At 44.0% G+C, this 27,212-nt stretch overlaps 1 protein-coding gene across 3 annotated transcripts in view; it reads left to right on the top strand.

Moving 5' to 3' along the window:
* Positions 1 to 1,031: 1,031 nt before the first annotated feature.
* Positions 1,032 to 27,212, top strand: part of PYROXD1 (pyridine nucleotide-disulphide oxidoreductase domain 1) — a 29,896-nt gene continuing 3,715 nt past the window's right edge. The window contains exons 1-11 of one of the 3 annotated variants that reach the window (XM_061638428.1): positions 1,032 to 1,110; positions 5,311 to 5,654; positions 10,908 to 10,988; positions 12,596 to 12,715; positions 15,839 to 15,967; positions 17,948 to 18,021; positions 19,089 to 19,249; positions 21,412 to 21,512; positions 25,186 to 25,324; positions 25,983 to 26,095; positions 26,809 to 26,931. In XM_061638428.1, the coding sequence (XP_061494412.1) occupies positions 5,556 to 5,654; positions 10,908 to 10,988; positions 12,596 to 12,715; positions 15,839 to 15,967; positions 17,948 to 18,021; positions 19,089 to 19,249; positions 21,412 to 21,512; positions 25,186 to 25,324; positions 25,983 to 26,095; positions 26,809 to 26,931 (1,140 nt within the window). In that variant the 5' untranslated portion in view covers positions 1,032 to 1,110; positions 5,311 to 5,555. Of the gene's footprint in view, positions 1,111 to 1,288; positions 1,359 to 5,310; positions 5,655 to 10,907; positions 10,989 to 12,595; positions 12,716 to 15,838; positions 15,976 to 17,947; positions 18,022 to 19,088; positions 19,250 to 21,411; positions 21,513 to 25,185; positions 25,325 to 25,982; positions 26,096 to 26,808; positions 26,932 to 27,212 lie in introns of those variants that run through there. The other 2 variants (XM_061638427.1, XM_061638429.1) reach the window with 2 other exon arrangements.

Here is a 27,212-nt window from a genome sequence, read left to right as displayed (position 1 = left end):
TTCATATCTGTGGGCCCTGATTCAACCCTCATAAAAAGTTGAAAGGAACCACCCTCAGTGAAGTTCACTTTATACAGTTGGGCCCAGATAGGTCTGACTTTGGCCCTAGAAAAGGCGATACTTGCCCTAACTTGATAGAACCACATAACTCGCTATGATAGAGGCTACTATGCAGGAGTGAAATGCACCAATTTATCTGAGGAAGAAATTCCTCATTCCGTTTGACCTATGCTGATGAGAAAAACCTCAGAGGTATATTTCATCTCTTACAATGCATGCCTGTCCAATTTCTTGTATTATTTAGATCAGGTCGTTTGTGTTGGCAGCAGGGGCTGCAAATGGGGAAGAGCAATATTTCGTTTATGGCCAAACTGTCTAGCAATTTCTTGCACTGGGAAATTACATTTAGCCCTGGAAAGCAAACTTGCTCTTTAAATAATAGAAAACAAAACAAAACCCATTTATGACTAATAGTTATAGTTTCCAGAACCATAACTCATTTCTTGGTATTGTGTTCTGGTCGCCCACCTCTAAAAAGTGAAAACTTCTGCCTCTACAGGGCAAGTTTTCTCTGGAGAAAGAGCAATTTTGGTCTATTGCAATGACAAATACATAGGTAGAGCAGGTATTTGCAATAACAAATATACAGGTACAGCAGGTATTATAGTAGGTAATCAAGTAAGTTCACAATGTAATAACCCATGTAATCTCAGGGTGAGGGTGAGGGTATGCAAGCTCACAAGAAGGCCAATGTATTATTGGGGGGGAGGAACAGCTGAGACTTTGGGTCTCTTTGCAATAACAAATATAAATAAAGCATGTATTTGCAATGACAAATATATAGGTAGAGCAGGTAGTACAGTGGATGAAGAAGGCCAATGTATTCTGGGGGGAGGGGGGATGTCAAGAATGCCTGGTTTGAAAGCTTAAAAACTAAAATGGTTCTGAGGCATGGAATTGTGGGGAAAACATCTTGCCTGAAATGGGGCCTCTGTGAAGGCCATGAGTTTGCAGTTCTCACAGCTGAAGCTAGTTAATTAAGCTATAAGGAAGAACATCTGCTTATCAGTAGAGGCTGGTACTTCAAGGCCAAGCCGCCTGGGAAGGTTGGTGAGTATGTGACCGTTAGGTACGAAAGCTCCAGAGGGTTTCATCATCAGAAAGCCCCCTGGTTGGCTAATTAATACCTGGCTGTTGTTGGGCATTTTCCCATAAGAATAGGATGCAGACTTTAACCTTGGTCCCTTAGTGTTTGGGGTGCTAACTGATGTTGAGGTTCCATCTCCTATTTGCTATCCAGGCAATACATCTCTGGGGAGATGTGTAATCATGAAGTTATTTTGCTGTTTACCTCTGTTGTAAGTATAGATTAGGCTAGGCAGTTTTGTTATTTTTTTGTCTGTGACTGTAATTCTCTGTATTTTACCTGGCCCTCAGGGGTGTGGGTTTTAAGGAACTATTTTGCTGCTATATTTGTGCACTTATATTTAATAAAGATACTTCTTATTTACCAGTGCATGTTCATCGCAGGGGAGATTTGGCTCTAAATCCAACATCTTGGCCAATTAGCCACAGACTAATGTGAATTTGGGTATTTTGCCTAAAGGCTCCAGGACAAGGTGTGTACCTGTGGCTCTTGTCTTTGGAATCCTTGGCAGCTCTATTTCTGGCACTTTGGGTTTCCCCTTGGCCCAGAGTGGGTGACCAGGACTAAAGGGATGTGATAGTCTACCTACCTGGCAGGGTTGTTGTTGGTTTACTCAGCCCTGGTAAGGGAGGCACAGGTTGTGCCTTGCCAGGATCAATTGCTGTAGATGCTGTTCACCCTTATCCTTCTGAATGTGGTAGTGTGTATGTGTAAGGGGAAAAGACGGCATGACCTAGTTAGCAAGCCCAGATTACTGCCCCCTATCCTATTCGGATGGGTCAGAAAAAAACACATGGTAGAACCCTCCCTGAAACATGCCACTTCAAAATATAGGTAGATTACTTCTTTGAATACTTGTCCATGTAAAGAAATGGCTGCTTAATGCAGAAAGCTATCACTTCAGAAGGCAATGAATTAAAATACATGATTGTCCACCCTTCCTTTTAAGAAGTATAATCTAAATACCACCTAAACACCATCTAAATATTTTACTCAAAAGGTTCCTTTTTCCAAAAGATGCATGAATGGAAAGGTTCTTCCTCTTGTGGCTTCTCCCATTCACTGTCATGGGACAAGCAGCACCTGTTAAACTTCTGCCTTCTATGCTGCTCTTTCAGCCCAGTTGCATAGTGGTTAGTGTATTAGAGTAATAGTATGTGATTTAGGAGCTTCACCCTTAAATTCAGGTATCTTGGGAATGACTCTAATATTATTGCGTTGACTCATTTACAAGAGAATGAAAGACCAGCAGTGCTGGTTCAGACTGTCTACCAATCTGCCTGCCTCTGATATGTGGAAATCATGGATACATAGGGTTGCCAGGTTCATGGCCTGAGACTGATCCTGTATCTTTAGGAGAAGAGAAAGTTAGCCAAGTGCAGGTGTTCTTGCAACACTGTAATGGGAAAAAACACAAGGTAGAATTCTCCCTTCCCCCTGCACAACTTTTAAAGATACAGAAGGCCTCTTGGTTGCCAGGCCCAGCCTCCATGCACTTCATAATCCTGAAATAATATTTCATCAGAACTGTAGTTTTGTATTTTCTACATAGCTTGATAGTTGTTGTGCAGAGATACCCAATGAAACAGGCTGGATGACGGCTAGAGCGCAAGTGACGAAAGACATGCTGTGAGGCTGATCGGGCACGAGTAAAACATCATAACTGTGCCTACTGTGTGGCGGTGAGGGTGGCGAGGAAGGGCGGGATACAAATTAATTAAATAAATAAATAATAATAATATCTGTTCTGTATGTCCACAAGAAAAACCATGCCAGGCAGGATGCAGTGGCATCTTGCAGAGGACACTATCCACTTTGCTCAAGTAAATGATTTTTCATAGCCCACAGCAGATTTTGGACTGGTCACCGCAAATTATATATTTCCCCCTATTTACTCTTACCATATATGGAGCTAGAAATGCCAGATGTCCAAGCTGGATTTAGAAAGGGAAGAGGCACCCAGAGATCATATCACAAACATATGTTGGATAATGGAACGGAGGAAGGAATTTCAGAAGAAAATCACCCTGTGCTTTATAGATTACAGCAAAGCCTTTGACTGTGTAAATGGAAATGGACTGCCTTCAAGTCGATTCCGACTTATGGCGACCCTATGAATAGGGTTTTCATGTTAAGCAGTATTCAGAAGGGGTTTACCATTGCCTTCCTCTGAGGCTGAGAGGCAGTGACTGGCCCAAGATCACCCAGTGAGCTTCATGGCTGTGTGGGGATTTGAACCCTGGTCTCCCAGGTTGTAGTCCAACACCTTAACCACTACACAACACTGGTAGATAATGAAAAACTATGGAATGCTTTAAAAGAAATGGGATTGCCACAGCATCTGATTGTCTTGATGCGCACCTTATACTCGGGACAAGAGGCTACTGTAAGGACAGAATATGGAGAAACCTATTGGTTCCCCATCGGGAAAGGTGTGAGACAGGGGTGTATTTTATCACCCTATTTATTTAATCTATATGCAGAACATATCATATGGAAAGCAGGATTGGGCCCAGATGAAGGAGGTGTGAAAATTGGAGGAATATCAATAATTTAAGATATGCAGGCGATACCATACTATTAGCAGAAACCAGTAATGATTTGAAACAAATGCTGATGAAAGTTAAAGAGGAAAGCACAAAAGCAGGACTACAGCTCAACATCAAAAAGACTAAAGTAATGACAACAGAAGATTTATGTAACTTTAAAGCTGACAATGAGGACATTGAACTAGTCAAGGATTATCAATACCTCGGCACAGTCATTAACCAAAATGGAGACAATAGTCAAGAAATCATTGGGCGTTAGAACAAATTAAACCAGAACTGTCACTAGAAGCTAAAATGATGAAACTGAGATTATCATACTTTGGACACATAATGAGAAGACATGATTCCCTAGAAAAGACAGTAATGCTCGGAAAAACAGAAGGGAGTAGAAAAAGAGGAAGGCCAAGCAAGAGATGGATTGATTCCATCAAGGAAGCCACAGACCTGAACTTACAAGATCTGAACAGGGTGGTTCATGACAGATGCTATTGGAGGTCACTGATTCATAGGGTCGCCATAAGTTGTAATCGACTTGATGGCACATAACAACAAACTCTTCATTATTTTAGCTGGGAAAGACTGGCATCTCATAGAATACACCCTCCCTTTCCTGGGGTGTATGATTTGTCCTGGCCCAGAGCAGATTTTAGTGTGGGCACCCCCAGTTACTTATTTTTTTAATCTTCTTTTTGTCCACTTTGGTTGTGCATAGATGCCCTTATGCGTGCTCTGTGCCCAGCAGAAGCTCTGGGCCAGGCGGGACACACTGGTATGTTATAGAGGACACCCTATCCTTTCCTGGGCTGTATGATTTGTCATGGCACAGAGCAGATTTTGGGGTGGGCACCCCCAGTTACTTATTTTTTTTCTGCCTGTTTTTGTACATTTTGGTTGTGCTTAAATGCCATTATTATGCATGCCCTGAGCCCAGCAGAAGCTTTGAGCGAGGCGGGACGCAGTGGCATCTCATAGAGGACATCCTCCCTTTGCATGGGTGTATGATTTGTTCTGGCCCAGAGCAGATTTTGGGTTGGGTACCCCCAGTTACTTATTTTTTTCTGCATGCTTTTTGTCCATTTTGGTTTTGTGTCGATGCCCTTATGCATACCCTGCGCCTTGCAGAAGCTCTGGGCCAGGCGGGATACACTGGCATCTTGTAGAGGACACCCTCCCCTTTCCTAGGGTGTATGATTTGTCCTGGCCCAGAGCAGATGTTGGGGTGGGCACCCCCAGTTACTTATTATTTTCTGCCTCTTTTTGTCCATTTTGGTTGTGGGTAGATGCCATTATTTGTGCCCTGTACCCAGCAGATGTTCTGGGCCAGGCAGGATGCACTGGTATGCTATAGAGAACACCCTCCCCTTTCCTAGGGTGTATGATTTGTTGTGGCCCAGAACAGATTTTGGGGTGGGCACCCCCAGTTACTTATTTTTTATGATTTTATGACATTATGCATTTATGGTAATATCAGAAGCCTGATGATTTTGATTGCATAAATGTGTTGTTATTCTTGACGGGGAGAGTCTCCCGATCACAGCGATATATCATACGGTTCAGAGACATGTTAACTTGGGCTTGAAGTTGCTGTAGCTGTGAACTTTTCTTCTTTTTTAGTGTTTTGAACTTTCAAGCAAATAAGGAACTGGGAACCAACTTCAGCGTTGTATATAAAGCACATAGCCAGCGGGGGGCAGCAGAGAGTCGCCTTTTCCCTTTTGGTCACACCTTCACTCCAGAGTTGGCAACGCCAAACGGAGCTTTACGAGCCTCGCACTGACCCGTACCAAGCCGCTTCTCCGCAGCAGCAAAAGTCGCCCAGCCAAAACGGAGGTAGAAGTTTCACAGGAGAAGAGGCGGTTATGGCAACCAGTTGTCTCCCGCTGGCCGCCGCCGCCGCTACCCGGAACCGATTCATTGTGGTGGGAGGCGGGATCGCTGGAGTGACGTGCGCTGAGCAGGTAAAGTATCGCCTCTTCTCTCTGGAAATGCGTGCACGATCTGTGCGCATGCGCCTCGTAACAATTTCCCCCTTCCTTTCCCTTTAGACTGACGGTTACTTCTTCATAGTGTAATGGATAGACTCTCGTACCCGGCGCATAATTTCCGAGCCGAATTCATAGGGCATGTTTTGATCTTCCTATAGAAAACAACGGAGAACTTGAAGTATAGTTGTGTAATCGTAACTAGTTTGCGGTCTTCCTTCCCCTCCCCGAAGAGAAAAGTATCAGCAAATGCAGGAATTGCAACTGTTTATAACTCCGGTCTTGCCGGGGAAATGCAGTTTCAAGCAGCAGAACACGAGGCTTGTGCGTGGAACTGCCTGTTGGATTTGGCCTGGGAGGGGCTCGGATTTGGCCTGGGAGATCGACCTTTGCTGCAACCTGTGGACTGTCTTGTGTTGCGGATTTTTGCTTTGAAATCTAAACCAATCCCACCTGCAATATTAATACATTTCGGGGTTGTTGTAAGCAACTCTCTCCCATTCCCCCAACTTGCAATAAGGGTAGGGTTGCCAGGTCAGAAGCATCCCAAAACCTAAGATTTTAGGGGCGGGCCCAAGTGATGTCATGGGGGTGGGCCCAAGTGATGTCATTAAGCATGATACATTAAGCATCAATCACAGTTGCTTGGAGCGTACAATTAAAAAAATATCTGATTGGAAATTAAGCTAGACATCTTAGCTAAAAGATGGAGCCTGGGTAGGGAACATTTAAACTAGCCTACTTGCTTTCGGCAAGAAGGGTTTAAGTGCCTTCAGGGCAGGCCAGTCACCAGAAGGCCACTGTAGGAAGAAAGGAGCCTAGTGTTGTGGAGATGTTAGATGGCAGCATTCAGGAGTAAACATGGATGCCCCTGAAGGCTGCATTCTAAACACATGTACTAAGGGACTAAGCCCCATAGAATTGAACAGGACTTACTTCTGAGTAGATATAGTTTGGATTGTGCTGTTGGTAAACCTTGACTAGGGTTCTTCTGCAAAGACATCCATATCCAAGCAGGGTTGGCAACCTCCTCCCTGGAATGCCCAGCCCTTATCTTTTAATGTGGCTGCTCCAAACTTCTTTACAGATTTGACCCTTCACTTTAGAAAGAGGTCTGAGAAATGAGTAAGAGTAAGAAGATTTTCTACCCTTTCTGTCTGCATAGATGCCCTCATCCTTCCCCTGTGCCCAGCAGAAGCTCTGGGCCAGGCGGGATGCAGTGGCATCTCATGGAGGACACCCTCCACTTTCATGGGGTGTATGATTTGTCCTGGCCCAGAGCAGATTTTGGGGTGGGTACCCCCAGTTACTTATTTTTCCTGTATGTCTTTTTCTGCTTTGATTTTGTATAGATGCCCTCTTCTGTGCCCTGCGCCCAGCAGAAGCCCTGGGCCAGGCGGGACGCAGTGGCATCTCATAGAGGATACCCTCCCCTTTCCTGGGGTATATGATTTGTCCTGTCCCAGAGCAGATCTTGGGGTGGGTACCCCCAGTTACTTATTTTTTTCTACATGTTTTTGTCCATTTTGATTTTGCATTGATGCACCCATGCGTGTCTGGTGCCCAGCAGAAGCTCTGGGCTGGATGGGATGCACTGGCATCTCATAGAGGACACCCTCCCCTTTCCTGGGGTATATGATTTGTCCTGGCCCAGAGCAGATTTTACTTATTTTTTCCTGTATGTTTTGGACTGCTTTGGTTTTGCATAGATGCCCTCATCCATGCCCTGCGCCCAACAGAAGCTCTGGTCCAGGCAGGACGCAGTGGCATCTTGTAGAGGACACTCTCCCCTTTCATGGGTGTATGATTTGTCCTGTCCCAGAGCAGAGTTTGGGGTGGGCACCCCCAGTTACTTATTTTTATGATTTTATGACATCATTATGTATTTATGATAATATCAGAAGCCTGATGATTTTGATTGCATAAATGTATTGTTATTCTTGACGGGGAGAGTCCCCCGATCACAATGATATATCATACAGGGTACCCCAACATATATTTTGGGGTTCAGAGACATGTTAAGTTTGGTTTGAAGTTGCTGTAGTTGTCAACTCTTCTTTTTTAGTGTTTTGAACTTTCAAGCAAATAAGGAACTGGGAACTAGGAACCAACTTCAGCGTCGTGTCAGTTAAATAGATTAAACAGTCGCGGGGGGCGGCTGATGTTTTGGTGTATATCTTGGGAACCAGACCACTTAGAAACTTAATTTTTTTTTTAATTGAAGCTGAGAGTCCAGAGATTAAAGGGCGCTAGCCAGAGAGGCCCCCCAAAAACCGGAGACTCTGGCCAAAAAATGGAACCTGGTAACTCTAAATAAGAGGGTAATGGACTGTGCAGGAATTGGTGGCGCACTTTTAAAAATGTTTAAATTCTAAAACAAAACCATATTTCGCAGCTGATATGACATTGAGTTAGAAAAAACACGAGTTTCTGCCTTTGCTCCTGAATTTCTCTATTGTTTTCTGTGACCAGCTCTTTCCATCCCAGGAAAGAAGGAAAAGAAGTGTCTAAAAGATCCAGGAAGTTTCAATCTCTAGGGGGCAGTTGATTTCCCCCCCTTCTCTATGGGTTACTGTTGTTGCCTTTTTACTTGTACTTGCATGGTAAAATTGGCAATTGCCCATAGGGACCAACAGAGAAATCTGGGACTTTAGCATAGCTGCGATTGGGCAGGTACTCCCCCCCCCTCCAAAAAAAAGAAGTAGAAGCAAAAGTCATAACCTGCTGAATCAGGCCAGTGGCTCATTTGATCCATCATCTTGTTCTTACATTGGCCAATCAGATGCCCATGGGAAACTGGCAAGCAGGACCTGAGTGCAAGAGCACTCTCCCCTTCTGGGGTTTCCAGCAATTAATTGTCCTGTCCAGAGCTGAAAGAATGAGGCTGGAGTGTGTGTGCAAGTAAATCTCGTTTTATTAGAGTAATGGATTCATCAAAGGCATTGCGCTTCATAGGAAACCCTACGCTAACTCACTAGAGTCCCTAACTATACTCTAGACATGCTCTGCAGCGTGTGAAGGAAGTTGACTCAACGACCCCCCACTGGGAGCGGCAGGCTTATATAGGAAATGTTTTCGAACGTAATCTCTGACTCCTTCGTAATTCCTGTCTTTACCCTGTCCGTTTCTTGCGGCGACGGGAACGAGGAGACAGGGGACGCGCATCCAACGGCTCATCTGAAGACACCTGCTCCCGAGCAACGGGCTCGAGGTCAGGGGGCGGTGCCACACTGGAATCCTCCTGGGAACTGCTTGGCAAGGGAGGAGCTGGCACTGTCTCTGAAGCTTCCCCCCACTAGTCCTCTGCATCAACTGGGGGCAGTGCGCTCGGCTCCTCGGAAAGGGCATTACTCGTGGGAACTGGCTGGAGAGCAGGCTGCCCCCCTCCCGCACGATCCTGCTCAGACACAACAATCCCCAACTCTGCTTCTTCTGGCTGCGGAGGCGCCTGAAACTCATGCCTCCCCCCTTCCTGTCCCTTCTGAGCTGGCTGCAGCGCAACATTAACATTCGGAAGCATACTGTCTGGATATGGAGGCAGAGCATAGCCATCATTTCTAGCAGCCATTGATAGGTTTATTCTCCATGAATTTATCTGATCCTCTTTTAAAGACATCCAAGTTGGTGGCCATCACTGCCTCTTGTGGGAGCAAATTCCAGAGTTTATGTTGTTACTAGCTCAAACATTATTTCCAGTGTGGTAAATGGCTTAACCAGTGCTAGGATCTCTGTGTTTCTAACACCTGGTTTTTTGTTGCTGGGAAAACCAGGAGGGAGTAGAAAAAGAGGAAGGCAAAAACAAAAGATGGATTGATTCCATAAAGGAAGCCACAGACCTGCACTTACAAGATCTGAACAGGGAGGTTCATGACAGATGCTACTGGAGGTTGCTGATTCATGGGGTCACCATAAGTCGTGGTTGACTTGAAGGCACATAACAACAACAACAACAAACTGTTAATAATGTAACTTTTCTGCATTTTATTTCCTTCTAACCTCACGGTTTGCAGTCCCCCTGCTCCCCCTTCCAATGTGTGTATAATGTCTACCTGCAACTCTCAGGATAACTCTTCATGCATCTGATGAAGTGGACTCTAAGAGACAAAAGCTTATGTGATAATAAATTTGCTAGGTGCCACAAGATTCCTTCATTGATAGCCACTTATAACAACCCTCTTACATAAGCTGCAAGAACCTCAGTGTTTGTTCAGTGAAGCACAACATCACAACTCAAAGTACAAATGCTTTGTGTGAACTTATCTGAAAGATTCAGAGGAACAGGGCAAGGAATTCACTACTGATTTGTGAACAGTACCGTTTTTTATCATGCATGGACTGCTTGTATGTTTCTAAATGACAACACGATGGCATGTTGTCAGCTGCTTTGAGGCTTCATTACAATTGAGTGGTACATGCATTTTGTAAAATAAATAGGACGGCACTTAACTTGAATGTGTGCGTGTGTTTTGTTTTTAGTGCAAATCTTATCACTGAGATTATGCGTGGCCCTGGAGAACACTGATCAAGGGCTGTCATGTTGGTCCAATTAATTGCACGTCATGATTTCCCTGTTGTTGTTGTTGTTGTTGTTACAATTTATTTCTATCCCGCCTTTTGGCCAAAAGGCCCTCAAGGCGGCTTACAAAAAATAAACAAATATAGAAATACATATCAATAAAAACTACAGTTTATAAAACAAATAACGAGGTAATAACATTATTACAAAGCAACAATGACAACGTCAATGAAAATACAATAACAAATCACACTTTCCTAACACTTTCCTAATAAATTCCTAACAAACAATATCTACTAGTGCTTACATCAGTATGTGAACATCAAAACATAACGCCACTGAGGGATCCTGCTGGTCCTGCATCTGCCAGTCCTAATAGAGGAAAAGGAGCAGGAGCAGTCCAGCTTTTTGCCAACATAGACGATGTCCACGGTAAGCAGTACTTCATAATAATAATAATAATAATTGCATGTCATGATTTCCCTATGATTTCACACAGGCTTTTTATCAAACAGTTTGAATGCTTAAAACTAACCATGATGGCTAAATGAGACCTTTGTTTCAGAGGCAGTATGGTACTAAATACCAGCTATGAGGGGAGCAGCAGTCGATGAATTAAAATAACTGTCTGGAAGAACACAGATATGGGCGGATTAACATTTGAAGAATCATTTGAAGAATAATCTCCAGCTTTTTCTCCCCCTTTTCAACAGCTGGCTGCAGAGTTTCCTTCTGACGATATTTTATTAGTCACAGCATCTCCTCTGATAAAAGCAGTGACAAACTTCAAACAGGTAAGAACAGATTTAATTCTGCTTCTTGGGGATTTGGGGCACGGCACAGGAACCTGCAACCCTGTCCCGAGAGCCAGTGCAAGCATTCACACCCAGGCCTATTGGAGAGCTGGGATATCACATGGTCCACTTTCCTAGCAAAACAGACACTCTGAATGCCCGAACTTGGGGCTGTTCAATGAAGCTGAATGTTAGAAGATTCAGGACAGACAAAAGAAAGAGGCTTCTTCACACAGCACTTAGTTAATCTGTGAGATGTGCTCCAATGGGATGTTTTGATGGCCACCACTTGGATGACTTTAGAAGAGGATGAGATAGATTCATGGAGAACAAGGCAAGCAGTGGCTGCTAGCTATGATAGCTGTGTTCTCCCTCCATTGTAGGAGGCGGTATACCTCTGAAAAGCAGTTCCTGCGGATTGCAAGTGAGGAGAGCACTACTGCAATCCGGTCCTGTTTGCAGGCTTCTTGTAGGGATTTGGTTAGCCACTGTGAGAACAGGATGTTGGACTAGATGGGCCTTTTTATGTTTTCCATTTCTACCACTGCTGCTGTTTGCAGGTTCCCACATATAGACTGGGAAAGTCTGAATTTCCCTGTGATTGCAGCAGCCCTGTGATTGGGGTGGTTGTTGTGGCTCTGAACTAGACCTCCTGTGGGGATGGCACCAAAAAAGGTCGTCTTTGGGTCTGGCAAGAGGCCAAAGGGTACTCTGGTCCATTTGTACATTGGTAGATTTTGGTTAGAAGCTTCGCATAGAATCATAGAATAGTAGAGTTGGAAGGGGCCTATAAGGCCATCAAGTGCAATGCAGGGATCCAAATCAAAGCATTCCTGACAGATGGCTGTCCAGCTGCCTCTTGAATGTCTCCAGTGTCAGAGAGCCCGCTACCTCTCTAGGTAATTGATTCCATTGTCGTATGGCTCTAACAGTTAGGAAGTTTTTTCTGAAGTTCAGGTGAATCTGGCTTCCTGCAACTTGAGCCCATTATTCTGTGTCCTGCACTCTGGGACGATTGAGAAGAGATCCTGGCCCTCCTCTGTGTGACAACCTTTCATGTACTTGAAGAGTGCTATTATATCTCCCCTCAGTCTTCTCTTCTCCAGGCTAAACATGCCCAGTTCTTTTAGTCTCTCCTCATAGGGCTTTGTTTCTAGTCCCCTGATCATCCTTGTTGCCCTCCTCTGAACCTGTTCCAGTTTGTTTGCATCCTTTTTAAAATGCAGCATTCAGAACTGGATGCAGTACTCAAGATGAGGCCTAGCCAGCGCTGAATAGAGGGGAACTAATACTTCACCTGATTTGGAAACTATACTTCTGTTAATGTAGCCTAAAATAACATTTGCCTTTTTTGCAGCCACATCACACTGTTGGCTTATAGTCGACTTGTGATCAACGACAATTCCAAGATCCTTCTCACATGTCATACTGCTGAGCCAAGTATCCCCCATCTTATAACTGTGCGTTTGGTTTCTTTTTCCTAGGTGTAGAACTTTGCATTTATCCCTGTTGAATTTCATTTTCTGTTGTTTTCAGCCCAATGCTCCAGCCTATCAAGGTCCCTTTGAATTTTGTTTCTGAAGCGATCATTTTTGTTTCTTTGACAGGTTTCCAGAGCTTTAGAAGAATTTGATGTAGAGGAACAAGCAAGCAGCATCTTAGAAAAACGCTGCCCTAACATTGAGGTTATACAGTCTGGGGTAGAACGACTGAAGAGTGAAGAACATGTAAGAGGACCCTTCATCCTTTTGCCTTTATGTGCAGTATGAAATGGCTTTCCCTTTCCAGGATGAGGACAGAGATGTCTTGATATGAAAAATCAAGGCTCATGTTGTACACCAGGAGTGACCAACATGGTGTCCTCCAGGTATTGCTGGATCAGTGGAAGCTGGTGGTTTAGGTCTATTAGGACACAGCCCTGCCAACAACATCCGTTCCACCTTTCCTCTAAGGAGCTCAAGCTACCACCCTGAGCTCCTTTGGTAGAAAGGGCAGGATATAAATTTCATAAATGAGGTGGGTCTCCTTTTCCCTGTGTCATCCTCACAACAGTCCTGTGAAGTAGGTTATGCTGAGAGACAGTGACTTGGTCCAAGGTCACACAGTGAGCTTCGTGGCGATTTTAACCCTGATCTCTCAGGTCCTAGTCCACGTAATATCTCCCCACTTTATTCCACATTCTGGAAAGAAAGCATAGAAGTAAATAATATGGGGGAGGGGAATAATCTTTTCCTATAACTCTGCAAGTTTATGGGAGCTCTTGTTAACAGTCCCACGTGGCACCTTTAAGACTAACTAATTTAAGCTGCAGTCCTGTACACGCTTATCAGGGAGCGATCCCCATGGAATTCTGTGGTGCTTGCTTCTGAGTAATGTATGATTATTGTGGCATGAACCCACACTAGAAACTGGCGGCGGGGACGCCTTCTGAACCACGGGAATGTGCTTAGTTAGGTGCTAAGGATCTTTCCAACTGCAGTGCTTAAAGGTCCACAGTATCTCAGCAAGGGAGGAGGATGCGGAGAAAACCAAAACAACTTTGCCATGCCTCTGTAACCTCCTTGGCTGCCACGCAGCCCTACTGGGTCCCTTGTCTATCAGCTGCCGCTCTGCTGGACTACAACTCCCATCCCCCTGACCAGTGACCATGTTGATTATTCCTGTTCTACAGTATTGGCCTTTGAATCAAGGAAGGGGAACTTGTGACCCTCCGGATGTTGTTGGACACCAGCTTCCATAAACCCAAGCCAGCATGGCCAATGGTCAGAGGTGACGAGAGCAGTAGTTCAACACTGCATGGAGGGCCACAGCTTCCCCATTCCTGCTTTAGATTTAAGTAGGAATGGAAAGCTCGGTCAGTTTTGGTTATCTCTTTCTCATTTTTCCAATCTTCAGTTTGCCACACTTCTACAGCAATTTGCATTTAAAAAAAAAAAAAAGTACGTATGAAAATGCTCTATCATTTTAGTGCAGATTTCTCCTAATAAACACATTTTTGTAGGCAGTTTTGACTCACACAGTATTGTGAGCCATTTCTGGTCATATAGTGCATATTTGTATGTTATGTTCACTCATATATCCATCTTTATGTGCACTTTCTCATAACAAGCATTTTTGTAAACATTGGTTGGTGAACCACATTGCAAAATTCAAAAAAGCGCAAATTTTGAAGGCTGGTTCTCGTATTGTTTCAGAAAGTGGGAATTTGATAGATTCAATTTCACATGTGAACTGAATCGAATTTCTTGCCCATCCCTAGATTTAAGTATTTCAGTCTAAATGCGTAAGTATTGCACATGTTAGTATTGCAATCCTAAATTCTGTTTCGTGTAAGTATATTTGACTCTTTTCAATGAAATAAAAATACACCTGGAACTCCAGTCAGGCATCTCCTGCATTGTGCATAATTTGTCTGTTGGTGTGGCTGGGCAGCCGGTTGGCAAAAGTGTATTTGGAACCCAAGGAATAAGTAAGAGATACAAAGAGGCTGACAGCACATTTTGATGCATGTTTGCTCAGAAGTAAGTCCCGCTGTGTTCAGTGGGGCTTACATGTGCCTAAGATTACAGCCTGCAAAGATTTGATGAGAGTTGATACTCATGCAGATATTAAGCTGGATGTGCAGGGAACTAATGCATGCATACTGGGGCACCCCTCCCTCACCTCCTCCCTGGCTAGGAAGTTGGGGGAGGGGGCTCCAGAGCAGTCTGTGATGCAGCATGAGAAGCTGCTGTCTTCAGGAGAAGATCTTGAAGAGGCTCATTCAAGCGCTTGATGCACTAGATGGCATTTATTGAATCTTAATCTTCAAACCAAGTGATGTTTGAATGAGAGGGGGAAATCCATTTTATTGCATCAATCAAGCTATTGCAAATTCAGAGCGAGCTTTTGAAAGTGTTCTCAGAAAGTCCCACACTGCCACCCAGAGGAAAGCGTTGTTCATTTATGGGTATGTGAACTGACAGCCTGGCTCTTAGGTGCTTGCTCATCAAACCATATGGGTGCTGGAGACCAGACTTTCTATTGAGAAAGTAGTTTTGGAGGAGTAACCTCGGGTGGAGAGTTGATGAGCTATTAGAGGGGAAACAGTATAAAGTATTGCAGATGGGAAGTGAACATTGTTTGCTTTGTAGAGCTCTTTGGAGAGTGTCCAAAATGTGCAGAAAACTTGATTCAGTGTATATTTCCCTCATTCCCTTCTCCAGTGAACAAATGTTTCTGTTGCTGAAGCACACCAGACATAGATGGAGCCTCTGGTTGGAAATTGGGGAAGGGCTGTAGGGCAGTGGAGTATCCCCTTTGCATGCAGGTTCAATGCCTGGCATGTGCAAGTAGGGCTGGGAATGTCCCACTTGAAACCCTGGAGAGGGTGCCCTCCTTCAGGATAAGCTGTGAGTGGCTAAAGCAGCAGGACGTTCCATCTTTTTTGGGGGGGGATGCCTCATTAGGTTTTTTTGGGGGTTACTATATTTTTTGTGCTTCCGGAAACCTCAGGGTTTCACTGAGCATGCTGATGCTCTCTTCTTCTTGCTCAGTGGCCCCATTTTGGCTTCAGTTCTGTTGGCACTCGCCACCTGAGTTTGCTATTAGAGGGAGTTGTATTTGGGTTTTGGGGGTTCTCAGGCAAGAGGATATGCTTTTATGTTGGTGGTTCTATCATGATTTGACACAGATGTGTTGTTATGCGCTTTTAATTCACTGTCTTTGAATTCTTACGTTGCGTACTATAGCCTTTTGTCCGTGACAAATATTTTTAAACCTCTCCTCTAGCCGAAACAATGGTCTGCTTTGATAGACCATTCATAGACAGCCTTTTCTTATTTATGTTCCCTTTTAAAATCTGTTTGCAGAAAATAGTCACAGAAGCCGGCAAGGAGTACGCCTATGAGAAACTTTGTCTTTGTGCTGGAGCAAAGCCAAAACTGATTGTTGAAGGAAACCCATTCGTGTTGGGAATCCGTGATACAGACAGTGCGACGGTAATGCTGTATGTGTGATTTCAGCAGTCTCTTAATATTTGTCTCATAAATGGGAACTTGTCGTCCAAAAATCGCTGTGAGATATGCCTGCCGTTATAATGATGGTATACAGCTTTGATTGCTCCCGTTGCAACAGTGCTATCATACAGCAGCCTCTCCCAACCATTGGGTCCTCAAGTGTTGCTGGACTATAGTTCCCCTCGTTCCTTATCATTGACTGTGCTGGCTGGGTTGGATGGGAGGTGTAATCCAGCAACATCTGGGGATCCAAAGATTGGGAAAGGTTATTGTAGAGCTGGAAGAGTGCAGAAAGAGGCAACAGAAATGAACAAGGGACTGGCACATCTTCTTCCGATATGGGGGTAAGCTAAACGTTTGGATCCTTTTCAGTTGAAAAAAAAAAGATGGTCACATCCACACCGTACATTGAAACCCCTATTATACCACTTTTACAGTCATGGAGAATCCTAGGAACCATAGTTTAAGGGTGCTGACCTCATAGAGCTACAGTTCCCAGCACCCTTAACAATCTACAGTTCCCAGGATGCTCCGTGACTGTCAAAGTGGTATAGTAGGGCTTTAATTGTATGGTATGGATGTGACCAATGACTAAGTTGGGGAGATATTTTAAAGGTTTATAAAATTATGAATAAGGTGGCAAAAGACATTTTTCCTCCCGCTTTCATTATACTCCTGGCCATTCAGTAAAATCAATTGGCAGTAGACCCATCACTGGCAATGAAGTATTACTTCACACAACACACAATTTATGGCGGGGTTTCCCAAACTGTGGTCCGCAGACTGATCTTCATTCAGGCGGTCTGCGGCATGCCTGTAAACATTGGACAGCATCTCGCACACTGCAGTGCAATTGCTACAACAGGCAAAAATAAATAAATCGTTAAGCAGTCCATCAAGACCCTATGCACTTTACAAGTAGTCCTTTGGGGAAATGTTTGGGAACCTCTGATTTATGGAATTCGTTCATGCAAGATGTGGTGTAGGGGTCTCTAACATGCATGGCTTTAAAATGGGATTTGATACATGCATGGAAGATCAGGCTGTTATTTCCAGACATAAAATTACACCTTTTGTGAGATCTAAGACTAAAATAACCATATAACACAAAGAGAGAGCCAGGTTCATTCTCCCAGAGATTGGCTGGAAAAAGAAGACTTTTACTATCCTCTTAAAGTCAAAAGAGAACACTTCTGGGAGGAATCTCTAGGCAGGGGGATTCTGCAGCTGTGTTTAATGCAACAGAATTATTGGAAACAAATGCAAAACATGGACAGAAAGATGGCTACAAGGTGGTGGAGGGGAAGAGGATTTTGCACATCCTTGTAGCCCAAATCAACTTATCATAGCCCCAGTATATCATATGGGGCTCTAGCTCAGTGGTAGAGCATCTGCTATGGCCTGCAGAAGTTCCCAGGTTTAATTCCCAGCATCTCTGCATAGGGCTGGGAGAATACGCTGCCTGAAATCCTGGAAAGCCGCTGCCAGTCAGTGTTGACAACACTGAGATGGATGGACCAAGGGTCTGACTCAGTATAAGGCTGCTTCCTTCCTAGCTCTGTTAAAAGAGGATGCTTTTGTTCTGCTCTATAGCCTTGCACTGCAGGGAGCGGAAGGGAGCAAGTGGACGCTTGGCCTAGAACAGCGGAGAGCTTTATTGTTCAAAAATAGGGAGCTGAGTACTCTCCCCCACCCCATTATTTGTTTTAACTGGTGGCTAATGGATTAAGTGTGTTTTGTTTTGATGACAAATGGGATCAACACTGTTGCTATAACGGAGAAAGCGCCATAGCTCAATGCAGAAGGTCCCAGGTTCATTCCCCATCATTGGGAGAGCATCCTGTCTCAAACCTGGGAGACTTGCTGTCGGTCAGCATATACAATACTGAGTGCAGAGGCCAGCGATCTGACAGGCAGCGTTCTATGTTCCTATAATGATCTCTCTCTCTCTGTCAAGTACAGGAATTTCAGAAACATCTGGCAAAAGCTAAAAGAATAACCGTTGTAGGAAATGGCGGCATTGCACTAGAGTTAGTGTAAGTAAAGCCACCTTTTTAAAAAAAATAAAATATGGAACTAAGAACTGTACGATCTTGGCTATAGACCTAAGTTGTACTGCCCTTGTATATCACCCAGTTACTTTAAGAAAGGGATGGGGAACCTGTGGCCCTCCAGAGGTTGTTGAAATACGGCTCCCATCACCCCTGACTATTGGCCATGCTAGCTGGGGTTGATGGGAGTTGGGACTCCAACCACCGCTGGAGGTCACAGGTTCTCCATCCCTGCTTTAAGTGCTTAATAAATAATATTTATTATCAGGCCTCCACACTTTTGCTCACCATGGTGGGCACCCTCTTAGTGTCAGCCTGCCTTCCAGCCTAGGAACTGCAGAGGCGGGAGGGGATCCCTGCTCCATCCCTAGCCCTGAGATTGGGAAGAAGACCGGTGGCCATTTGTCCAGTGCATTGCCAAGACACCCAGTGTGCCTCAGACCTGCAAAGCCATACCAGTAAGTCCCAACTTGCCACCGTTCCAGCTCCGGAGCAGGAAGAGGTGGCAGAACTCTCTTGGCCACTGTGTGGCCGAACCAACTGGACCACCTCAGGCATGCAGGGCCGAACCAGCAAGCTCCTGCCATCCTTTCCAGCTCCAAGCCTGAAGCTGGGGAAGGACTGGATCTTCATGAGCATAGTTTATTTTAAAGTAAACTATGGTTTAATGGGAAGGAGCAGTACTGAAATTGGGGGCACTTTGCTCCTCCCCTTTTCCTGCTGCCGCCAGGAAACAAGCCATCATCTGGTTTAGCGTGTCAGACAAACCTGGCTCCATTGCATTTTTCTCTCTCCAAAATAAAGCATGAATGGAAGCCAAGGTTTGTTCTTGGCTTACCGCTTGTAGTTTCTGTGGAGGGAATCGAGCTGTGAGTCCAGGTTTGAATGACACAACAAGCTAGACCAAGGCTTGTGTTCCACCAGTGCAGCAGCAGGAAGAATGGAGGAGCAATGCGTGAGTCAGCTTGTTTGTTTGTTTTTTCTTTCAAAAATAAATATTTTTACAGTAACACACCAGAAACAAAATAGCGTTAACAAACTTCTCTTTTCAGATACGAAATTGAAGGTTGTGAAGTGATCTGGGCCATCAAGGACAAAGCGATTGGGAATACCTTCTTTGATGCAGGAGCAGCTGAATTCTTGATCCCGAAGCTGAGTGCTGAGAAACAGGAGCCCCCAGTTGCTTGTAAAAGAACAAAATACACGACAGCAGGTGGAGTACCCAATACTGTAGGGTGTCCCTAAGCGGTTCTTGCTTTTACGTTGGTTTCATTGTGTGAAAACCATCACATCTGCTTGACCCACACACGTCAGACGTACGTGAACTGGGCCACTCTGGGCTCCTTCGGGGAGGAAAGGCTAGATGTCAATTTAATAAATAAATAAACAAACTGCAAGAGACAAGGTAGCATCTTGGCTGAGTTTGTGGACAACAAAGAGCTGCTTCAAGAACAGAGTGGGAAGTGGGGTTGAAATCCTAAGAAATAGACAGTGGATGTTGTCCAGATCTTTGAGCCTCTCCAGTTGGTTTCTCAGCCTGAGCCCCTGCCCTCGCACCCCATTGTTAATATGGACATGTTGGTATTGCTGTACCTTTTAGAAATATTGCATGGCAACTAAGAGACTGTCTGCAAAGTGCTTTGAACATTCAGAGTGCATTATAAGCACAAAAAATACGATTTTGTTTTAATGACCAGCCTTACCCTGTACACTCATCGTGTATGCAAGAATGGAGTCATTGTGAACCATCCTGGGGTAAATATTATGAAGGGCAATATAAACATCTTAATACATAAATAAAAATGAATAGTCAGTAGGGGCTGAATTCTGTGTAGTGGTGGTGGGGAATCCCTGGACCGTGGGCCTATTTAGGGAACAGGAAACTGTCTTATTACTGAGTCAGACCATCGGTCTATCTAGTTCAGTATTATCTACATGCTGACTGGCAGTAGCCTTGCAGGGTTTCAGGCTAGGGTCATCCAGGCCTACCTGGAGATTGAACCTGAGACATTAGGCATGCAAGGGCAGATGTTGTCACTGAGCTACCTTGGAGGTTGGCTGTTTTGCGTGAACCACACCCACCTTTCCCCTGCCTGAGGTCAAACGGCATCAGTCTCAGGAAAATTCAAGCTGCGGCTGCAGAGGAAGAATTGGGAGTGTACTTTTCCTTTGCAGCTAAAATTCAGTACTTTTTAACTTGATACCTTTTTTTTCCTGTCACCTTGGATGGTGAGAGGAAAGGTGCCAAATTCAAAATTGCCACCCTGGGCTCCTACTGGTAGAAAGGATGGGATATAAATCTAATAAATAAATAAAATGCGCTGGCTGCAAACAAAGAATCAGGTGCTTGGGGGGTGCTTCTGATTTTTATTTATTTTATTTATTTAATTTATATACCGCCCTAAGCCCAAGGGCTCTCTGGGCGGTGTACATAATAATAAAACAATCAGAGAATATATAAATACAATAATACAATGGAATCAAACAAAAATAATCAAAATAGCAGCAAAATACATCAATAAATATTAATAGTACACATTAAAATGTACTATTTAAATGTAAAACGAAGAATGAGTGGCGACTCTCACCAACCCAGCCCAGCCCTCATCACCCAGTAGTAAACCAGGTGCATGTGTGCAGGGGGTGGTGGCTCACCTTGATCTGGTACATACTCTCTGCTTCAGCCCGGCTCTTGGCAGCAATGTCTTCATACTGTGCTTTGACCTCGGCAATGATGCCATCCAAGTCCAGGCTGCGGTTGTTATCCATGGACAAGACCACAGAAGTGTCATTGATCTGAGACTGCATTACACACAGCTCCTCATCATACAGCTGCCTCAGGAAGTTGATCTCGTCAGTCAGGCATTCCAGACGGGACTCCAGCTCAATCTTGTTCATGTAGGCCTCATCCACATCCTTCTTCTCCCTTTGAAGCTGCAGCTTGAATTTTCAATCACCTGATGTCACTGCCTACCTGTTGGATATTTCTGGGCTGGGCCCTCTGCTGGATAGCCTCCAAAGCAACAACTTCCCACATCCAAGGTGTGCTTAAAAAGAAGATGACCTCAAACCCTTAAGTTTCATTTGACAGGAAACAGCAAGGCTCCATGTGAATTTCTTATATTAAGCCTCTGGCTTTCCAGAATGCACACCTGCTTGCTCAATGGGACAGTGAGGAAGTGCATTAGACCCCCAGCTGATGTCATATCCATGTGCTCCAGACCTGTCGCTGTGAGGTGCTCCTAACTCTGTGGGCCCTGCACATCTGTGAAAAGTCAGATTGTCCCAGCATTGACCTGGAGAATATAGATGTTGCCCATAACTGCTTTATAGCACATGCTTTGACCTCTTATCTTTTTTTTTTTTGTCCTGCAGAAAGTGGGAAGGAAGAGGGAGCTTCAGCAAGCCCTGGGGAAATAGGCAGTGCCTTAGGCCCCGACTGGCACGAAGGCTTGCATCTTAAGGGAGCAAAAGAGGTATGTCTGTTTATCCTAAGCCTCCTTTAGACATTCACCCTCACGCTTTTGGAAGGGTTGGGATTCATCTCAGCTCGATAGTGGGCTTGCATAAGGAAAGAGTAGATAGAGAGAGGAACCTCCAAACTTCCTAGACTGTCTTTCTGACATTACCTGTGCTGACCTTTCTTCAGACACTAGACTGATACTCTTAGGGTTGTTGACCTCATTTCCTGCTCTTCCCCTTCTTTGTCTCACCTTGAAAGAGCAAGCATCTTTCCTTTGTCTCTCTCTCCTGTAGAGAAGCAAAGAGCAAGCATGGCTCTTTGCATCTCCAACTTTACTTAGTTTGTTCGTTCTCCCAGGGTCTTTAGTTAGTTCTACTAGGGTCTTTCTAATCCGCTGTGTATTTCCTAGGATAAATGTAAGCTTTCTTATTTTTCTAAACCCAGAGTCTCAGTGTGATTACAGCTGGTGAAAGTTGTGCTCCTTCAAACCAAAATTCATACACAGCTCAGCTATCACTGCTGTTTTGCTGTTCTGCTAACACACGCTACTAACAATCATGTGAGGGGGGCAGTGAGACATAATCTCTGCTATCTCATCCTCGCTGGTCCCTCCCTCTGTCTCTTGGCTAGGAATGTCTGAAGACGGGAGCCTGCTCTATGCACATAGGCTCCCTCCTTGATTTAGGGTGCTTTCACACTGCACTTTATTCTGTTATTCTGACTATTTATTTCCTGTTAAATTGCGCATAAAATTTGAGCTTTCACACGACATAATGGGTAGCTCCGGAATTCTGGTGGAATGTAGTGGAAGTTTAGCGCTAATTTCCGCAGTAAATGATACCAGAAAAATTCCGATAGCAGGCTGGGAACCTGGAAGATTGTGGGAGTTTTGCGCTAGCTGCCGCTGCTCACGTGACAGCCATCCCAGCATGCAGTGCATTCCCGCCCTTACCAACAGCTGTCCCAGCATGCAGCCTTCACACGCTGCTGCGCTGCCACCACCGCGCCTCCCAGCTGATCCCAGCCTGCTCCTGAGAGCAGCCTGTGCTGCTGCTGCTTGTGCTCAACCAGAGCCTCTGCTGCTGCGCTACCGCGCCTCTCAGCTGATCGCGATCACGCCTCTTTCAACTCCCCCCACGCAGAAGGAACAAGCAGAGCTTTTGAATAGAAAAGGCTGGAAAAGAAGCAGTCTTCTAATGGCCGCCTTAGGTGAGAGCGCTGTGTGAAAGATCATTGTGCGAAATGCCGCTAAATTGGTACTGCAGTGTGAAAGGGATTTTTGAAATCCAGAACGAAGCGCTAGATTTTTAATCCGTTAAACTAGCGCTATTAGCTCCATGTGTGAAAGCAGCCTTAGAATGGTGATTGCCCAGGACTCTAAATCATGGGGGCAGCCTTTATGTGTAGAGCAGGCTTCCCTTTTCAGACTTCTGGAAAGTGTGTGGGGGGTGGCCAGTGAGCTCCCTCTTACACCATTGTGTCACCTGAAATGACCTACGTGAACAAGTACAAATCTGCTGAGTTAGAGAGATTCCAACAGCCAAACTTTTATGGGAGGGAAATCTTTTTGTTGGTACTGTTAAAATAACCAGAGTCCATATCCTTTGTCAGTCTATTGCCTTCTGCCCCCTCTCCTTCTGAATCAGTTGTTTTCGAGCTGATAACCCCAGGGTTCCATGGAAGCCAAGAAGATTTAAGTTTAATGGTGGGCAAACTGCTCAATCACTGTTACTGCCTTTCTGGCAGATAAGGTTTCTAAAGTGAATGTGTTGCAAGTTGTTTGGAGACCTTCGGGTAACAAGTGACTAATAAATCTAATAAACAATCATAATAATGAGAGCCGGCAAAGTGATGAGATGCATGCTGCAGAGTCCTGAAGCAATCCTGTGCTTGGAACCATTTGTTGGGGAAAGATCTTGGAGAGAGAGTGTGTGTGTGTGTGTGTGTGTGTGTGTGTGTGTGTAAGATTTGGAGTGGAGAAACAGTGGATGGTGAACGGATTAAACACCTCTTCCCTTCTCTCTCTGTTCCCTTCCCCCCCCCTTTCTGAATTCTCTTCTTCCAAAGTTGTGTTTCTTTTATAAAACTGGCCTCAGGATTCTAGTACACGTGCTAGCCTATGTAGCATTTGTGTTCAGGGCTTTCCTTTTGAATAGGAATCTGCAAGTGCATAAGACTCATGCACATAATTAATACTCCAGAATGCTGGACTAGATGGATCTTGGTATGATCCAACAAGGCAACACTTCTGCTCTCAGTGGGCCTGGGAAAGAAAATCCTCTGTGACTTCTATTAAGGAATGTATTGCTAATACATCAATAGCCAGGAGGCTATCAGTAGCTGTTAGCCACAATGGTCATGTTCTACCTCCGCTGTTGGAGGTAGTATGCCTCTGAGTACCAGTTGCTAGAAACTGCAGGAAGAGATAGAGATGTGAAGGCCTGGAAAAAACCCGGAAAAATTCAGGAAAAAAATGTTTTTTTCCGAAGCCTTTGTTTTTTCCCAAAAAATTGAAAAAAATGAAGAAAATGGATTATGGAATGTTTTATTTTAGCATGACGAATAAAATGTTTCATTGAATCTTGGTTCCCCCCCCCTTTTTTTTTTCCTCAGTGCTTTCTATGGGAGTGGATGCTTTATATCTGCTTAACACTGTGCAGGACTTGTGGAGACATAATTTTCTTTAAACTTACAGTTCAGGATCTTGTAGATCCATTTGTTACAAAAAAAGGAAAAAATTTAAAAAGCAAATTCAATTTGTAATAATTGTTTGATTAAAATGTACTTTTAATATACCAAACGTGATAATTTTATGCCAAACCAACTTGTACATAATTACATTTGATGTTCATGAGGTAACAAAGTGATTTCCAACCTGTAAAAAGTGCTGAAAATGGAAATGGGCTGCCTTCAAGTCGATCCTGACTTATGGCGACACTATGAATAGGATTTTCATGGTAAGCGGTATTCAGAGGGGGTTGGCCATTGCCTTCCTCTGTGGCTGAAAGGCAGTGCTAATATTGCATGTTTTCAATTTTTCCAAAAAATTCTTTTTTTTCCTGAAAAAACGCAGGAAAAAATGGATTTTTCCATGGCTTCAAAATTTCTGGAAATTTTACATCTCTGTGAAGGGAGAGTGCTCTTGTGCTCAGGTCCTGGTTTCAGGCTTGCCATAGGCATGTGGTTGGCCACAGTGAGAACAGGATGCTGGATCAGATGGGCCACTGGCCTGATCCAGCACAGCTCTTACATAGTACTTATTTAGGGATTTATAGGCTGCCTTTTAGGGCATAGCCTTCACGAGGCAGCTTCCATGCATAATGAGGAAAATCCAACATTATTCATACTTAAGACCATTGATTTCTGCTCTGAGCAACTATTGCTAGATATTGGCCACTAAAAATAAGCATCCCAAAAAGGAGGGGAGCACAGACAATTTAAAAAACTTAATCCAGTACACTAAAAACTTTAAGCAGCTGCTTAAAGTAACATGTAGGTCAGATCATACCATAGAAACCAACTGAAAGTTCAGAGCAAACTAAATTGACAATGGACAACATCAAGACCTTACGAAAATGTGCCCCCAAACAAGTGACTCTTTAAAGCTTGTTTGAAGGCTTGAGTTGCAAACGTCATACATAACTCGGTAAGAAAACTATTAAATATAATTACTTATTGCCTTTTAGCTATCCCATAAAGTTCATATTGAAAGCCTGTGTGAAATAAAGAAGATATATCTCCAGGAAGAATTCTGGCAGTTGGAGAAGGTGTCTTTGGCTTTCCCCAGAGCTCAACAGGACAAGAGAAATGCAGAAACGGATGACGGTAAAATAGCATATAGAGAAGAGTGCAGGACCTCACAGGATCTTATTCACAGAGGAAGGCATGGCTTACAAACACTTGGGTACTTTGGGGCCCCATCCGCACTATACATTTAAAGCAGTATTATACCACTTTAAACAGTAGTGGTTTCCCCCAAAGAATTCTGGGAAGTGTAGTTTGTGAAGGGTGCTAAGAGTTGTTAGGGGAGCCCCATTCCCCTTACAGAGCTACAATTCCCAGAGTGGTTCAACAATCAAGCCACTCTGTGGGGGAGTGTAGCTCTGTGGGGGGGAATAGGTGGTCTGCATGTGATCAATCCAGGAACAAATGGTACTGTAATTAGAAGAAAATGCTGCCAGTCAGCAGCAGATATGGGAAATGATGGTGAACAGGATCAAATAAAAGGTGAATATTCGCTCAAAGGGGATTTCAGGAATTATTCCCTATACTTTTGAAACAGGACAATATTGGGTCCAGCCCTACTGAGTTAAGACTATTATCAGTGACACACTCTTCTGTCATGTGACCATAAGGACAGTCCTGATGGAAGAACATATCAATCTTAGTACTTAGAAACTTCTTCTTCTTTGCTTATTTCATAGCTGATTTTAACATAAGCTACACTATGCATATTCATACACCTGAATTTATGTTCTTTCAGAACTCTGGCCAGTATACGTGGAATTGACCAATGGGAAGATGTATGGCTGTGACTTCATTGTTAGCGCAACCGGAGTTGTTCCAAATGTTCAGCCATTCCTTGACGGTAATAATGTAAGCATTAACGTTGAATATGATTGATAAGTTGTTTCTTTCCCCCAAAAAATAATACTTTGAATTGTTTTTCTATGTATGGCTTTTAAGGACACAAAAAAAGAAGAAGAGGAAAAACCCTTTAAAATACTATAAATATGAAATTTGGGGTGGATTTCCCTTGAAAGACTGAATTGTGCAATGTAGCAATTTCAGTTTATGGGTGCTTTATTTAAATCAGATTAATGAAATGTTACAACAGAAAAGAATGCCTTTATGTTATAGCTTGGCTTGCTGTCATTCCCTTTTGTCTCTCTTAATAACACCCATTTCCTAGGATATGATATCTATCTAGCAGGGGTGAGGAACATCTCTCAGCCCAGGGGCCACATTCTCTTCCAAGCAACCTTCCAGGGGCCACATGCCAGTGGTGGGTGCGGCCAGACGCAAAAGTGGGAGGACCAATAAATGTAAATTTTACCTTTGCACAGATTTGTTTCTCCACACACTTGCACTCCTCTATCCAGGCAACAACAGAGTTCAGGGACACATTCCAACCATACAAAAGCACTCAAGGAGACTATGAAGTAGGGCTGGGGTAGGAGGAAAAGTAAATTGGGATGAGCTGCAGTTGCGTGTGGCTTCTTGGTAATACATGGGGGGGAAGTATTTATTTAAAATGCTAGCAAAGTGGTATTTTTGTAGAAATTTATATTTACCTATGAAATGTTTAGTTTGTTCTAGGTCAAGATGGAGGTCTAAACGTGGACAAATACATGCACACTTCACTACCAGACGTCTATGCGGCAGGGGACATCTGCACTACCTCATGGGAGCCTAGTCCTGTTTGGCAACAGGTAAAGCAGATGTTGCGGGTGATTCCTGTCCAGGTGTAACGAGAATCCCTGATGGTAATTTAGACTCATCAGTGTCCGATGATTAGCCTAGGCTTTATTCTTGATTGCACAGTCCTAAATACATTGCACATCTGGCACTTCAATTAAACAATAAAGCAGAAGAGAATGTGTGTGTATCTTACATACCAGTGTGATGGCATTGTTGGCCAAATCTGCAGTAGGCCGGACTAAACATTAAAGGACTTGGCCCCAGTTTCTACACGCTAAATCATATATCCCAG

Source organism: Rhineura floridana, chromosome 8 (assembly GCF_030035675.1).
Source record: "Rhineura floridana isolate rRhiFlo1 chromosome 8, rRhiFlo1.hap2, whole genome shotgun sequence".
Classification (NCBI taxonomy): domain Eukaryota; kingdom Metazoa; phylum Chordata; class Lepidosauria; order Squamata; family Rhineuridae; genus Rhineura; species Rhineura floridana.
This window is presented reverse-complemented; position numbering and strand designations above follow the sequence as displayed.